Genomic DNA, 17,628 nt, shown 5'->3' with positions numbered 1-17,628 from the left:
ATGTAACACAGACACCAGGAGTTGACAGGGAGAAGGTCTGTTTGCAGCAGGAATGGAGACTGCGAGTGATGATCAAAGCAAGTTAATCACAACCATCTTTCTGTACTCCTTTCCTCAGATTGTCCTCAGTAAAAATGTCTTTTTAAGTGGGAGGACATAGGAGGGTGCTGCTCAAATGACTTCATGTACCCCTGTCTCAGTTTCGCTATCTGTAAAATGATAAGAGCTGCCACTTAGCACAGCTGCTATTTTTTTTTTCTTTTTTTTTTTTTTTTCTTCTGTTTCTTAATTATTAATAAGGATCTAAGTCACTTAAATGCCCTCTCTTGGCAGCTCAGTTTTAAGAGCTGAAATACAAGGTCATTGGTAGCCACCATTCCAGATTCCTACTGGGACATGGTGGCTTTGTTCATCTCATGGTGCAGTCTCCATTTCCAAGCTGTGCCTTTGGCAGCTCTGAGCAAGGAAGTTGACCACTATTTTTGGATTTTCCAGTGTTAGAGTGTGATTCTTCCTCTTTCAAATACACAAAATTTAGGTTGGGAATGATACAGGAGTTTGACTCAAACTTTAATTTCTGTTCCTCATTAGCTGGCAGAAGAGTGAGCCAAAATACTTGCAAGATCCCAGGTAATTTCCTCTGGCTTCCTCTGACTTTGTTATGGTCTTAGAAATGGAGATTTAATTTCATATCCTTGCTATTTTTGTTTTAAATCAGCCAGGACTTGACAATGTGAAGCAGGAGAAGAGCAGCTGTTTCTCAGGGTGATGGAGGAGGCTGGAGCAGAGCAAATCAGATGTTTTTTCATTTCAGCCCTGGTTGCTGTCTATCCAGGGCAAAGCAACCACAGCCCCTCACCATGCCAGGAAGCCCTCACAAATGTCACTTTCATCAGGTAGTCTCCTATATATACATATATATACACAAACACATTTAAAAATTGATATAATATACGTTTTTTATATGCACACACAAACGTATGTGCATATATACATATATTTGTCTGTGGAGTGTAGTGGGAGGGAGGCTGAGGAGGCAGCTGTGGCAATAGATGTCTGCAGGAATGTGGATGGCTCCATGGAATGTGCTGTGGATTTGGCATGTTTGGTTTTGATTGGTGTCCCATGAGCAACTGGAAATGAATTCCCTGTCAGGTTGTATTTGGAGTGGGTCAGGGATGCAGTGTTCATGGTTTAAGGACTTTGTGGCCAACAGATAGAAGTGATTCTGCCACTTTGCTCTGGTAAGACCTCACCTAGAGCATTGTGTCCTGCTCTGGTGCCCTTAATACAGAAAGGACATGGACCTGATGGAGCAGGTCCAGAAGAGGGATATGAAAATGATGAAGCTGGGGTTGTTCAGCTGGGAGAAAAGAAGGCTCTGGGGAGACCTAATATTGACCTTCCAGTATCTGAAGGGGACCTACAGAAAGGCTGGAGAGGGACTGTTTGCAAGGGCCTGGAGTGATAGGACGAGGGGCAGTGGTTTTAAGTTAGAGAAGAGTAGATTTAGAGTGGATGTTAGGAAAAAGTTCTTTACCATGAGGGTAGTGGACAACTGGAACAGATTGCCCAGGGAGGTGGTTGAGGACTCATCCCTGGAGATATTCAAGGTGAGGCTTGATGAGGCTCTGAGCAACCTGATCTAGTTGAGGGTGCCCCTGCTTACTGCAGGGGGGTTGGAGTAGCTGACCTCTAGAGGTTCTTTCCAACCCAAACTATTCCATGATTCTGTGACTTCATCTAAGAATCTCTTTCCTGGGACATCCACAACAGCTCCCTCACATCTGCCTTCAGAAGGCTATCTCTTTTTTCAGGCCAGCTGATGTTTGACTGTTTCAGCTCACTTTTCCACCAGGATTATTATCCCTTTGCCTGTTTGCTATGTCTTCCAGGTCTAAAGCCACATCCATAATGCAAGGAAAACCATCCCTCAGTAGGGCAGGTTCTGCAGCCCACCTGACTCCTGTTTCCCAGACATCCCAGGCAAAGAACTCCAGGCATGCTGGGCATGATGAATCATGAAAGCTGTGCCTAAGGAAAGGCTTGGAAGTCAGCAAGGTTGGTCCTGAGGTGTACCTCACAGGTCTACACACGGATGGCACAAGAATAATCAGTGTGCCCAGAAACGAGGAGCATTTGGCTCAGGGATGCCTTTTACCAGCAGTGAAACAAGGATCCAGAGCCTGGACTTCTTACACAGGCTTCCTTTTCCCCTTAGCACACCTGAGGGACCTGCTGAACTTGTCCCTTCATTGCCACCCTGCTCTGGCCCCTGCCTCCTCCCTGCCTTTCTCCAGGCAGCCAAGTCCCATCAAGCAGCTTGGTGGCAGCCCAGGGGTGCTGACAGCTGATTATGAAATGTCATGTTGGAGGCTTCCCTTTTATTTTGCTTGGTTAAAGCCAGCAAAGCTCTCCAACACCCTTTGGTAACAGGGGAGAGGAAGTGTCAGAGCAGCAGCAGATGCTTTTCTGACAGAGGGATGATGGTGTGGCGGGGAAGGAAGTGGCAGCTCATGCCATGTGGATGTAAATCTCCAGTCTCATCAAAAAAAACCAAAACAAAAATCATACTAAAATTGTTCCTGGGCAATATTAACTTTCCAGAGGAAGTGTTAAACACACCTGCTGCCAAGTCCTGCTACCTTGCTACCTTCCCTATGATGCTCTGCTGAATGCACTCCAGGTGAGCTCCTGCAGTACAGCTTAGCCAAAAACCTTGTCCAGAGAAAAACTGGCCCACTGCTATGGTCTTTCTGTATCCCTGCAGAAGACATATTGCATCTAGGTGGGTCAGTCTCAGCTGAACTAGGGCTCACTTTTCTTTAGAAAGTGCTGGCTACTTCTCATTTGCTGTCTACAACAGCCATTCTCTCTACACTGTAATAAAAGGGGATTGCAGGCTTGATATGAGCTATTAAAATGTGTTTTGTTGGGCTCCACTGGTCTGGGAATGGGTTACTGCCCCTGCAATCCAACAAGCATTGAAAATAACTTTCTTCAAAGGAAAAAAAAAGACAAGTCCAGGCTCCACAGATCACAATTTGCCAATTTTGGAAGTAATCACCTGGTTTGGAGCAGTGGAGGGCACTGGAGAATTGGAAGAGGAGCATTATGGTGACAGATGGTTTCACTCTTTCAGCAATAAAGCTGACATGGATGAAGATGTATGGCATGGAGCAGGCTTTGAGATCATTCCTGGGAGGGTCCTGGTACCTGGCAGCCAACCTGCCTGCAGCCCAGCCTGGCCCCATGCTCCTCACCCAAGCATCAGTCTTGCCAGTAATGACAAAACAACTTGGTAATGGATTAATGACCTCTGACAAACCCAGCTGCTAGAGAGGTCTATAACAGCCAAAGCTTTATGTTTTCCCCTCCTCCATCTTGAGTTTCATATTTCATTTTCTGTATCCACAAGTAGAGATTATTTTAACAGTGCTCAATGGACAGGTGTTTTAAGACCAAACATAGCTGCAAGGCAAGGCAATGTATGAGTAAAGCCTGGAAATTGCTTCTGATCATGTCAGACAAAACAATTCTGCATTTGGAATGTTTGGACTAGATTATCTGAAACTCTTCCTGCCATAACTCCCAGGTATTTTTCAGGAGAGCCCAGTGAGCTGAAAACACAGGTCACTCATCAGGGAAAAGAAGAAAAAAAAAACCCAACTTATTTCCTTGATTTGCAGGGAAGTTAGATTAGATTCACAGCCCTGATGGTCAGAGTGAGAGTGCAGGCTGGACATGCTCCCCTGAGCCTTACAGCCCCAGGGACGAGGGGGTTGAAGCAGGGACAGGGCTGTGCTGTGTCCTGGCACCACGGAGCACCAGATAGACAAGTCCCTGCCCCACATTCCAGCTGTCCCAGATGGGGACATTTCACAGGAATGCGCATTTCTGGAACTGCACATTTGAGGGATCAGTTCAAAAGAACAACCCGAGAAAAGATCCATTGGTTTCACCTGAAACTCTGGAGAATTTGGGCCATATCTACTGGCACATTCACTACAAAAAACCCCAAATCCACAAACTCATGAGGAAAGACACTGGTATGGAGGCAAGAATAAGGATACAGAAGGATAGACAAAGCTCCAAAACAGTGCTTATGATGGCATGAAGAACCATAGACGAAACCATTCCCTTTGACCTATCTCATAGGTCTGGGTGCTTCCCAACAGGGCAGGAGGCTTTTCACACCATCCAAACATGATCAGACACATGTAGGATTGTAGCTTTGCCTCTCTCATCCTCAATCAACTCAATCAGCTGAGTTCCTAGACTGGTTTCTGACTTTCTAGATCTCAGCGGTTTCTCAGATACTGACAGATACTTGACCTCCCTCACCACAAAATCCTTAAAACAGCCCTTTGTTCAGTGACACCTGCCCCATGGAGGCTCTCAGTCTCCCAGGTGTCAAGCACCCAGCTGGATGAAGTGATGCTAAGCTATAAATGGAAGAAGAGTGACTGTGGTGCCAAGTTTACTTTACAGCAACTGCAAATAGTCCAAAGCAAGCCTTGTCCCCTTCCCACACAGAGCAGCTTTCACAGCATGCTGTGCTCATGAGATGTAAATGTTGCATCTTTGCTTGTCGTGGGGATGTAAATCCTTAGGGATTTTCTCTGGGATGCACAAGACTCAGAGGTGGGGAAAGGAGTTGAACTCAGAATGGGAAATTATCATTAGGTTGATTCAAATCTTGCAGCACAAAGAATATTTCAGTATTTTATACCCTATGCAGAAACTTTGACAGGGAAGTTTACAACTATTTTCTTCTCCCTTCATCTCAGCAACCTGTGGGAAAGGGCACAGGGCACTTCCCAAAGTGCTGCAGGGTGATGCCAGCCCAGAGACACATGAATCCATTTCACAGCACAGATGGACACCTCAGTAACTGGACCATGGGCTAGAAAGCTGGCAAGCTCTCTTGTTTTTCACTCTTGTGGTTGATGCCTAAGATTCCTCATCACTAGACCCTGAAATCTGAAGCATTTCATTTAAGAGATGCCAAAAAAAGCCTCCTGATTATTCAGAAGCCATTTTCTTTCTTATCGTTTGAATTCAGAGAGTAAAGATACAGGCATATTCCTCAAACTGACCAAATATCTCCTACTTGTTATGTACTTCATCAAAATTGTAGAGGAGACACAAAACCAATACAGAATACATCCTGCCCTGGAGTCACACAGTTCTAGTTTTGCATGTTACTGCTCGCAGTGGAGGGTTTGGCTATACCACACCACATTGGTAGTCTTGGACACAGAGTTCACCAGAAAAGGTAAGGGAATTAAATCAGACACACAGTTTACCAGGAACGGTAAAGGAACTAATTCAGTGCAACACTTGGATACACCACTAAGTTTGCATACTGCATTCTGGATTATGAGCATTTCACTTTAAATAGAAAATTGTAGCTTACTTACAAAGACATCCATTAGTAGGTGCTCCAGAGTCACTTCAATATCCTCTAATTTAGCTGCCAAAGTCATTGTGAATTCAAGTATTAGCTCCGGATGGAGAAGAACCCTCAGGAGTCCCAATCCAGCCCGTCTGTGGCCAAAGATAGTTCTCAAAATGCAGCAAAGGAGTTTCTCACAGATAAAGAAAATCCAAGAAATCAAAAGCTAACATCTGAGCCCAGATGATACCTGGGCTCTGTGCTGGCTGTCAGTCCTGTGAGCAGGACTGAGGATTATTCCATGTGTGCAAGATGGGAGCAGAAGCTGCAATGTGCGTGCTGCCCTCCCTTCCCAGTCAGAAACATGAAGTTACATCTGGGAAACCACAACAGAGGGAGGGAGAGACACACACACAGAGGGAGAGAGAGGGGAGGAATGGAATAAACTGCCTTTGACTACGACTGATATTTATAGGACTACTTGTTTTTGACTCCAGTCCATTTCTCTGTTCATTTCTGACCTTTCATAAATGGCTCAGCACACTGGAGTGTATTGTGAAACGGGGCAGCAGGTCCCACAGAAGTTGGCTGTGACCAGTGCTGGGCCAATTCACACAAGCACCCCATCAATAGCTCTTTGTCAGAGCATATCAGGCTCTGTGCTGTGGCTGGTGACAGAGGACAGCACAGACGTGTAAAAAACAAGGAAACAAAAGTTGTTTGGATGCTAATTTTTTCCTTAGAGGGTATTAATAGATTCCCTTACCCACTCCCCAAGGCGTCAGACGATGGTGGGGACTGCTGAGGTTATGTATGAAGAGGAATAACCTCAAATGTTCTTGCAGGGTTTGAGTGTCTGAACACCCTGGCATCCCCTCTGAAATGTTCTCCCACCACTCAAGACCTTCAGCTCTGCAGCATCTCTGACCAGGATGCCAAGCATTTCTCAGGGCTAGACCTTTCCTTTCACTGTACTTATAGAAAGTTTAGAGCATGGTTCTAAGTGCTTCTTCTTCCTCCACACATCTGCTACTACTTAACCCAATGGAGAGAAGGTGACATTTCTGCTTACTTAGCACTTTTTGGCTGTTGCTCTCACAGCCCTGCAAGTAGTGGTAAAGTACTGGTGGACCTAGTCCAACTGAAGCTAAACCCACTGGGGTTCCTTCAAGGATTTTGGCTAATGTTGGCTGGGAACCAAGAAGAAAGGAAACTGAGGAGCAAAAAGAAGAAATAATGGAAGTCTTGATATAGCCAGGAGTGGTGCCAGAGACTCCTGCATCCTAGACAGCCTCAAGTTGACCAGACTGCCTTCTGTGATGTTCAAATTACTTGGCCACACTCTTTTGTGTTTACTTAATATATACCCCTACATCTGAAATCTAAGAGTGAAATCTTACACGTGTGTATTCCAGACATTGGAAACAACCCTTCAAGGCTGTTCTAAAGGATTCAGAAACTAAAGATTGGTATTATTTATAGAGCTGTGAGATGGATAGAGTTGATGGAGCTTAGAGGGAGTTTTAGTCATAAATTTTAAATGTCCTCAGACTTATAGATGAAATCACATTTTCAGGCATCTAGCATCAACATTTGAACAGGAGCTGCCTCTGATGGCTGAGTTTTACTAGACCACAACATGATAGACCATTTGAGACATGATATGATGGATAGTTTCAATAGCAAAGAAAGGCACATAATTTATTTTCTGGATGGACCAACTCTCATTCACATATGAGGAGGTTATTTGCTCCAGAAATAAACCCAGCATGGGAAGTTTGTCTACTGCAGAGAAAGCCTGTTCTTTATCCACATGCTGCCCTTGCATTAAGGCTTTGATACAGTTTCTGCCTTTGTCAGTCTGAGTGGAGGTGTTTTAATGGGCATGGGTCAAACCCCAGAGAAATAAGTTCAGAGGGTGTTACATTGGAAGTGGTTGAAACTTGCTGAATCATAAATCTTAATGCAAAGGGACAACAGCATCCTGGCTTGTATGAGCAGTAGTGTGGCCAGCAGGATTTAGGAAGTGATCATCCCCCTGTACTTGGCACTGTTGAGGCTGCACCTTGAATCCTGTGTTCAGTTTTGGGCTCCTCACTACAAAAAGGACATTGAGGTGCTGAAGTGGGTACAGAGAGGGCAACCAAGGTGGTGAAGGGTCTGGAGAAGAAATCTTATGAGGAGTGGCTGAGAGAACTGGGGTTTAGTCTGGAGAAGAGGAGGCTGCGGAGAAACCTTAGTGCTCTCTACAACTGCCTGGAAGGAGGTTGTAGCAATGTGGGTGTGGGTCTCTGCTCCCAAATAACAAGTGACAGAACAAGAGGAAATGCCCTCAAGTTGCACCAGGGGAGGTTTATATTGGATATGAAGAACAATTTATTTACTGAAAGGTTTTTGAGGCACCAAAACAGGCTGCCCAGGGAAGTGGTGGAGTCCCCATCCCTGGAGGTATTTAGGAGATGTGTAGACGTGGTGCTTAGGGACTTGGTTTAGTGGTGGACTTGGCAGTGCTGGGTTGGTGATTGCACTCCATGATCTTATAGGTTCTGTCCAACCAAAACATTTCTAAGGTGAGTGAGTTAGCATGCACTGCTCACTGCTGCATAGGGCCATGGTTTCAAGACCAGGGTGGGACATCTGGCTGTCCCCTTGCAGGTCCTTACCTCTGGTCCACAGCATCCAGTGCTCAGGCTGTGTCTGGATGAGCCCAGAGACATCCACCAGGACTGAATCATGCATTTGTCCTCCTCTCACTGACACTACTGTCCATCCCTTCTGAGCACAACAAGAACTTTACTAGAACTGACCATGTGATTGATTCTCCTTTTCCCACCCCATTTATTGCACAAAGGCTGTGTGTTACACACTGAAATATGAAATTAAAGATCCTTTTCTGTAGGATCCCTCTGTGCAATAGCAGAGGGCAACCACGTCACTTGTGCCCCTTGACTGTCCCTGTAGCTGCATTGTATTGGTCACAGGGAAAACAACAGGAGACATCTTCCAGGGTCAGAATGCAGTGTCCATGTGACAGACTCCTTGACTCCAACAGAGGCTCATTTTTGTCTTCACAAAGATGAATTTCAAGATTCTTTCAAAACTGATGGAGAAAAGAGTGTCAGGCACAATCAAATGGCTTAAGGGGACACATAATGGCTTCCCTGATTCCTGCTCAAGAAACACCTGGCACTAAAACCACCACGTGGTCCACTGGCCATGGAAAGGAGGATGAATGGATTCATGGGTTCTCAACCAGGCTCAGCTTTACATGGGCAGGGCTTCCATTATCAAAACAATAAATAGCAGAGATATGAGATATACCAGCTCTTAGACTCTTGCATTTGCAATGTTTTAGCTGTTCTCCTGCTAATAAATATTATCTGTTTTCAGAGGTGATCAGTAGTCTGGGGAAAAAGCTCTTGATCTTTATAAAAAGTTTCTTTCCTGAAATAAGTCCTGTGGAAGTTTCCTGACTCCCAGACCACAAATTATTTTGTATCTCTCTTCGAATTTTTGTTTTCAAATTTCACTAAGATTTAAGATTCAAAGCAAAGCACAACAGGAAAAGTTCTGAGGTATAGAAAATGTGGAAGATGAGAAAAAAAAAAGTTTCCTTGTTCTAGTAATAGTTGAAGCAATTGATGTGGTTGCAGTAAACAAATACTGATGGTTAATTAAAAAAAGACCACCAGAGTGCAGAAAGTTGTTTCACTCAACCCTTTGCAAAGAGTGGATGGCAGAAATCAGAGTCACAAAATCAGATATAAGCAGAATAACTTGAAACACACCAAAGCTTAGGGACCTCTGAATCTATCCCACTGGCTGTCTTCTAACTCTCACTTTAAATTTGCTTACCCCAGATGACCTCTTTTATGGAAATAGCCTCTCAAATATAATAAACAAGAACAAAATCTGACTGAGCTCCCCAGGGACTATTCCTAAACCCTCTGTGCATGTGCATTATAGGGACACACAAAAATGAAATCGTATACGATAACCAGAAGCTCAAACTTGGTTGATTCTTTAATGCAATTAAGTCCAAACACTTTATTAAATCATTATTTCCATCTTTTCTTGTCCCTGAGAACTTATTAGTTTGGCCCTTGCAAGCATGAGACCTCTTCTATTTAAAGCAGAGCATCCATCTGACAACACACCAGGGTATTTGTGCAGAACAGGATGTTCTTCTCCACCCACATTTTCCCCTCACTTCCTTCCTAGTTTTTTTCTACCATTTGGGAATAAGATATCAGAAGAGAGCTGAAAAATGGAGATATTTGGAAATTATATTTCAGCAAAATATGCTGGTTTTCAAAAGCTGAACTGTTATCTGGGGACAGACTAGGTACCAGAAGTGATTTCTTAGAAGAGTTACAGGGGTCAAGGTGGTTAGTGAGGTTGGAAAAGGTTATGCTGCAAGTTCTGGCTTACAAAGACAGGGGTGTAAAAATAGAGCCCAAAGTTTATAGACTAAAGCCAAAAACTGACAAGAAAGGGTTAGGAAGAAGATCTGAGACTAATTATTCCCTGGATGTTATGCTGGGGGCAGTCCAGTTTGCAAAGATGGGAGCTGAGACATCTGGGATGAAGAGCAAGCAGATTATTCTTGTATGAGGGAAAAAACTAGGATTGGGTCATGGACCTCACCAGAAAAAGGAGACTGGGTCACCTCCACTGCTTTAGCCAAGGGGTCAAGCTCTCAATAATTGTGGATTGTGAACATATGTCATACATATATGTATGGCAAATATAGGTGAAAGCACATTGGGGCAGTTCCTTTGCCAGCCCACAGGGTGGGATGGGATGGCAGCTCAGCTGCAGGAAGCTGAGATGTGTTTCTACCCAACCAGTGGAGAACTTTTATGAACTTCTCTGCTTGAAATAATCAAAGTGAGCATTTGATGATGAGTCCTTTTGGTCTCCTACACAATTTTTTCTATGCCCTCTCCTCTTTAGAGCAAATAAGAGGTCTGCTGCAAGAAAACATTGATATGTTGTCTTTATGGAAGGTAAAGAGGGAGGTCCCATCCTCTTGGTAAGCTTGGATGACAGAGAAACATCAGCTTTCAAAGTCTTCCTTCCACCTTCAGCTTTGCTTCTCACACAAAATCCTGGATCTAGGAACCCATCACCTGACACTTCCAGGTTGGGTTGCAGTAACTCACTGAATCTGGAGCTAAGTGTGAATCCCATGCAGGCTCCAGGTGGCAACCATCTGCCTTCACCTGGGTCCAGGATATTGTAAGTCAAGCCCATCCTGTAATAACTTTTAATATCACCTGAAGGCCTTGGTGATAGGTTTTCAATGAATGAAACCTAATGCTGCATCAAAGGTTTAAAGATCAGCCTATGACCCAACCCCAAAGTTCTGCTCCAGGAAGAAATGCAGAAACTTCATCTGAAGGGACATAGCTATGACAGAATATCTCCAGAGGAGTCCTGCAAACCTTTATTCTGTGTAATCAAGGCAATAAGGAGATGGCCTTTTGGTTTTCTCCATGGTTCTTGGTGAGGACATGTGCTGACAACTGGGGAACAGGGGTGAACAGTGAGGGAGCACAGTTTGCAGGTGACACCACGGCATTCAGGCGAGTGAGAACAAGGTAGATGTGATGAGACTAAATGAGTGAGCAATAAAACAGCAAATTAACTTTATGGTAGCCAAATGTGAAGTAATTTTTATGGCAGGAAAAATGTTCTGAACTTCGCATATAAAATTATGGGCTCTGGGTTCACTCAGGAGTAAGATATTTATACTATAATAATTCTATGAAATGTCAGTTCATTGCTCAGTAGTGGTGGAGTAAGCAAATCAAATATTAACAATTACCATGGGGCAAGCAAACGAGAATATTCATTTGCCACTCAATAAACCCAGGGCTCACTTGGATCTTGCATTATGTCTCCTGATCCCTTTATCTCCAGAAAGATACAGACATCATGGGCAGAATTCTAGGGAAGGCAGTAAAGATGATTAAATGTAAAAAAAATAAATAAAAAAAGGCTTTTAAAAAAATTACTAAGTAAGCAAACTGGACTCTTTGGTATGAAAAAAAAAAAAAAAAAAAGAAAGATACCCAAAGGAAAAATTCTGTGATTTGGAAATATGTGGAAGGTGGCAGAATATCCAGGGAAATTATCATGCATATTTTATTTTCCACTCTCCCCATCACTCATGGCCACACTTGGACACATGACACTGCCTGGACCTTTGCTCTGACACACTACAATTACTTCTCTGAAGTTTCAGTTCCATGTGAGAATCTACCCAAAGTTTTTATTGAATTTTCATAAATGCCTAAAGCCAACTCCAGGCTCTGCAAAACAAAGTTTCCCATGAACTTTCAACTTACTTTGATCCCCATATGACAGGTATGTCAGAGACCCCATGAAGCCACCAGACCTTTAGATGCTATTGCTGGGCTTGCATGGAAGGTTGAATGCTGAATTAATGTAAGAACTTGGCACTGGCTGCTGACCAATGGCCAACCTGCAGCTTCCAGCACTCTTCCTCTCACAGCAGGTATGCTTATATTTAGTTTAGTTTATTATTGTTTAGTTTAATTTTTAATAAGAAGGATTGATATTTGTTTATTGCCCTTTATTTTCAAGTCTTTGCTTTGTCCCAAAGTGATGACACCCCATGGAGAGGCAGCTACCTTGACCAGTAACTCTCCTATTGATGGCAAACGTGAGAGACAATTTGTGGAGGAAAAGGTCCAAGGCTGGTGATGGCAACCTCAATTACAAACTTGTCTTTCCTTCCAGAGCAGTTCTCTGTCCTAAATTTCATGGCTACAGGTACTTAGAGCACCACCAAGGAAGGTCACAGCATGTCCATGGGCTGCTCAATGGGCCAGCTGAGATCCCCCCTGTCTGTCCATCTCCTTACTGGCAGTGGGATGGAGAAATCATCCCCATCGTGGCAGCTTCCAGGCTTTGCCAGGCTGGGGCTGGCTCACACTGCCAGATGAAGAATGAGAGTGGGAGTCCCATTCCTGACCTCTTGCCCACAGTGGGACTGACACAGCTCCACAACGGAGAAAAAATGCTGCTTCCACACAACAAGATAAACGTTTTTATAAGAAAGTCCCCAGATGGGCAGAGCCAGCAGGCCTGAGGTATTGAGCAGAAGGAAAGCCATGACAGGAGTCATGGTACCCTGGCAGGTTTAGCATCAAGGCTCAGCCCAGCCTTTTAACAGCCTTCAACACGGATATTTCTGTTTGGTTTATGAAGCCAGCTTAGCATCAGTGAAATGGAGTCCTGGATCACCCTGCCTCTGAAGAGTCCCAGGTGTCATAGAGCACTTGGCTTTCAAGTTTAAAAATCATGGCTATAATTCCTGTTTTATTGTTGATGTGTTACACCAGCATCTCCTCTTCTTCCTGGGCATGACAGCTGCTGTCTGACTTTTTTCACTGCCCTCATTGCATTGCTTTCTGCACTGGGTGGTCCCTCTTTCTTTGACTTTCCAGAACTCAGACACTGCTTTTTTCTCATGATTTAACTGAGTGCCCTGAAAGCAATCCTCTGGCTAGAAGGCATCTGCCTCCTCCTCACATACACTCTCATTTAAAGGCTGCTTTGGAAAAGGGAGGGGAAACCTCAAGTTTTCTTTCTTCTAAACTTTCCCCAGGGCCAAACAAGCCACCCAAGGATGGAAGAGCTGTTTTGTCTTGGGTACAGAAAGGGCAATGCTCAGCTCAGCCACCCAGGTGATGGGTCTTGGCTGTTTCAGCCCAGAAGGGAGGGCTGTGATCACAGACAACATGGAGAAATAAAGAGACTCCAGCCTGGCTGGTCCATGAATATTCAACTCTGCCTCCCATGGTAGCAATCTCTGCAACACAATTAACCTGGTGCAAATCACAGTGATGGAAATGTCCTTTTTGGAAAACTATCAAGAAACTTCCACCTTTTCTAATTTTTCACAATCCATCATACATGCTGGATTCTCCTCTTGCTTTCCTAAAGCATCATCCCTTTGTCTTCAGGATCCCCCATGTTTCAAGGTGACCTTCTGGGCAGGGTTTCTGCAGTGATGCCCTTTCCCCAGGAGATCAGTGCTCTGGGAACGCACTTGGAGTTGTCCAGATGCCACTGAGCCACATGAGCCTATTATTTCACTTGCTGGGAGGGATCCCTCTTCAGCTTCCCTGATACAGCAAGCCAGCTGGATTATTTAAATGATTAAAAATAGACTGAGCATGCCCAGGACTGCATCTTTAATGGATCAATTGCTTTTATACATTTTTTGGATCTCTACAGTGCTGCTTTGTCATGTCACTTTCACTCATTTGGGGGGGATCTTGAAATAATAGGCACATTCAGGAGATAAAAATATAGCTGTTTATTGCCTTAAAATGGGTCTGCAGACAAATCTCAGTCCCACCTTCAGGTATTTGGAAATTAAATCTTCCTCCTCTGTCCTTTGCCTTTTGGATCTAGATCATACACTGGATCTTGCAGACTGGGGGCTGCTTTGTCTTAAGCTACAGGCACTGGTTCTGCTGAACAAAATTTGTACCCTCATAGGCTGTTGATTTAAGCTGCTCTCAGTCCTAGCCTGGGTTTAAATCCAGTAAGAAATAGTGCGGAGTTAACACTGAAGAGCTGCAGCACACTGGAGTAAAAATAAATGCACTGCATTGTGTAGCTTAACGGGGTGCTAATTTCTTGGGCATGCATAAATAGGAGGCACAGAGCACATCTGTTTGCTGGCGTGAGGTTGGGAAAGAGCAGAGGAAACTTGGAGCTCTGTCACAGGGACAGGCTGAACTTTGTTCCATGTCTCGCAGCACTGCACAAAGTCTCCTCTGTAGAATAGCCAGTTAATTAAAAATGATGTTTATGGTCCCCTGGTGATACAGGCCTGTAATTCTGCTATTGGTATTTCTACAGAGTCTGGCACTGCAAGAGGGTTGGGGCCCCAGTGATGACAAGAGTGGTCCTCATCCTTTGTGCTACCCAAGTGGCTGGAGTCCTCGTGACTCTCCATCACACTCTCCACCTCGCTCTGATATCCCCAGGTATTTTGCAAGCAGAAGAAAATGAACCCACCTGATGGGGTGGGTATGATGCTCTCAGCTATCACTCACCCACAGTGAGATACACGGAGACACAGAAAAATCCAATACACCTAAAAGTGTTGAAACACTTGACCCACCAGACTCTGCATCCCCTTGCCTCCTTCCTCCTCTAGTTCACATCTGACATAGCTCACAGAGCCTGTCCTCAGGCAACACTGGGGTATTTTCCTGGTATTTCTTGTAAGGCTGAGCACTGACAAACATTTGCAATGGTTCCTGCTATGGGATGCATGAGCTTTTAGATAACAGAGCTTGGTTACTGAAGAAGAAGCAATGTCCTGAAAATTTAAAATGTGCACATGACAAATTGTTGTAGAGGTGACATGGCAGAGAGGGGAGCAGGGAGATTCTCAGTGATTTTAACCCCTCTCTGTAGGCAGCTGCTCTGTACACAGTCAGCAAGAGGAAGAAGTTTCTCCAAGGGCAGTCTGAGCAGAAACCTCTGTGTGGATGGCAATTAGGGAGGGCATTTTTCCAGACTGCTCCCAGCTACCACTCTCAGCAGCCCCTGTGGGTTCCCTCTTACTCTTTTAGCATGAATTTAGTGAATTTAGCCTTAATGTAGTGAATTCAACCTCTCATTTAACCAGATCAGAGGATGTCCTAGAGGTCTCCATCTCTCAGGGAAGTGGTCCCTGCCTCCCCATTCCACTCTATCCCTCTCCCTCCTGCATCTTGAAAAGATTTCCATGTTGAGAAGCTCCTACAGAAGTCCATAATTAAATTTTTCCCCCACCCTAGCCCCCTGCAACCCCAAGCACCCAACTCCACCCTGGTGCAAGCAGCTCACCTTTGGCAGGGGTGCACAGACCCAGAGCTCAGCCGGCACCCGTGGGGTTCCGCAGAGCCGTGGGAGCTTCCTCCTCATCCTTGTGTATTTTTTCATATCCTTATTTTGCTCAAAGATAAAGCTCCTTTTGCCGTGTAGGTCCAGTTGTTGACAGCATCTATCAATAACTTTTAATTTGTCCTAATAGCTGAACACTGCAAATATGTTGCAGTGAGTTGTTAGAAGCTCAGTAAGAGCAAGTTTTGGTTGTTGAATGTTGAGCTGATATTCCATGCATAAAGGCTCTATCCTGCTACCACTGAAAATAATAATAAAAATCTCTTTAACATTTTATTACCAAGCCCTTCCCTCTGTTCCTTTTTACACATCTCTTGTCAGTTAAAAAAGGACAAGCGCCTGCTCATGGAAAAAAGAGATGATGAAAGCCAAAGAAACTCCTTGACACACTCCTTTTGGCTTTATGTATTCCACTTTGAATTAGGATGCCAATCCAGGAGAATGACACTGCAGACTTCTGAGGCATTAAAAAAACATGAATAAGAGCTCAGCATAATTTTATTTGCTAAAAAAAAAAAAAAGCCTCCAACTATGGAACTCAAAAAAACCCCAACAAAAAAACCCCCAACTGTTAGGGTTCTTTTTTGTTGTCTCCTAGTTTCCTACACTTTGCTGTACTTTAATGATTTTCCCACTCATGGGGAAGGATAAAACATCACCTGTTTTCAGACCGAGTCTGGCATTGCCAGACAATCCCTTGATTGGAGTAACTGAGGCTTAGGGCAGGGTTCTGGGAGTGGGACCTGATGTCTATTTCCCCCAGATTCACCTCATCCTCACCATGCTGCCTGCAGGGAGAGTGTGGGATTACAGGAGCGTTTCCTGACTGTCCATGGTCAATGGAGACCAACAAGAACTTCCAAAAAAAGGCCATTTATGCTGTAGGATTTCAGCTGTCTCCTGGAGGGGAGCTTGGCAGCTCAGTGGGATGAACAGCCCTCCTTAAAGCCTTGGCATGGGCTGGGAGCAAGAAGGAGGTGGGAAGGACCTTGGCTGGCTCAGCCACTTCATACTCCTGCCACTGCAGGTGCTCCTGGGAATGGTGTTTGGTTTAGGAAGAGACAGAAGACATCTTCTTCCTGTGTCCCCATCACCAAAAAGTCCACCAACACTCTTAACACAAATGAGGCTGGAAGGGTCCAAAGCTTTGCCAAAGTTCCTACAGAACCCATAAGATGCATTAACTGAATTTCCTGGATGATTCTGGTGATCAGATTGAAAGCCATGCCAGGTAAAAAACACAAAAAACATCCCTGAAAATACTCTCTGGGGAAATGAATTTCCTGTCCCAGGTCTGTAGGGTGCTTGCCTCTGGAGGCACCATCAGATCACACAAATCAGGCACTGAGGAGACTGAAACATCTTGAGTGGTGTCACTTCTCCATCTTACACCTTCTCCCTACCCTGGCCTGACCCCAACGTGAGCTGAGCCCCAGGGACAAATAATAAAGAGACCAAAGAGAAATGTGTTTCTCTCCATCCCAGAAACTGAAGCCTGGCTTAACATGACATAAAACCAGCTTGAGAAGGCAGTGGTCTCCTCTCTCTTGTGCTTTGCTGAAATGATCAGCAGCAGTTTCTCCACACTGATGGAATAGAGGTGACAAATCTGTCACTGATTACACTCCATTACATCCTTGCAAGGTTTCCTGTGCTGCCTGCAGAGCAGATGTTCTTGCTTTGCTTTTTAAAGTATTTTAGGTAAAACAGACAGACAACAGCAGCCTGGTGGGGTTTGATCCTTTCCCAGCTCTGCTCTGTGGATGTACAAAAGCATAGGGGATGCAGAAACTCTTACTTTTCTGAGTCATAAGGGCATTTATCAAGAAAATACCTGTTCAAAACACAGGATACCTTCTCCCTACACTCCTTAGCAGCATCATTACTGCAAAACCAGGCTCTAACACATAAAAGGGTGAGACCCAAGCCCTGTTGGGGGTGTAAATGAGAACAGAGCAGGGCTGAAGCCAGAGATGCCAATTCAGTCTTAGTAAATCATGGGGACTAAGTGGCTATGTGCATGGATGGACTTGCACCAGGAACACAAACCATTCCCCACCTCTGAAGAGCATCCGTGAAGCAGGACTGCCTCAAAATTCTCCACAGCCAGTGCTGGAAAGACAAAAAAAAAATGTTGTCTAGAGTTCATCACTATGGGACCTCACAATCCTTAATAAATTTGTTACCTACAACTGGAAAACACAAAAAAACCCTGACTGAAATTTCTTCCTCCTGGCTCCCTGTTCCAAACTGCCCTTCAGAGTCCAGCAGGTTGGATGTCACACATTTCT

At 44.5% G+C, this 17,628-nt stretch overlaps 1 protein-coding gene across 5 annotated transcripts in view; it reads right to left on the bottom strand.

The window, feature by feature from the left end:
* The window catches only part of FRMD4A (FERM domain containing 4A), a 367,278-nt gene that overhangs the window by 213,859 nt on the left and 135,791 nt on the right, over nucleotides 1-17,628 (bottom strand). The window contains exon 1 of one of the 5 annotated variants that reach the window (XM_071734086.1): nucleotides 5,424-5,584. The exons of the other annotated variants lie outside the window; for them this stretch is intronic. Coding sequence (XP_071590187.1) covers nucleotides 5,424-5,489 — 66 coding nt within the window. The 5' untranslated portion in view covers nucleotides 5,490-5,584. Of the gene's footprint in view, nucleotides 1-5,423; nucleotides 5,585-17,628 lie in introns of those variants that run through there. 5 annotated transcript variants of the gene reach the window in all.

This window comes from Heliangelus exortis, chromosome 1 (genome assembly GCF_036169615.1).
Source record: "Heliangelus exortis chromosome 1, bHelExo1.hap1, whole genome shotgun sequence".
NCBI classification, from domain to species: Eukaryota; Metazoa; Chordata; class Aves; order Apodiformes; family Trochilidae; genus Heliangelus; species Heliangelus exortis.
This window is presented reverse-complemented; position numbering and strand designations above follow the sequence as displayed.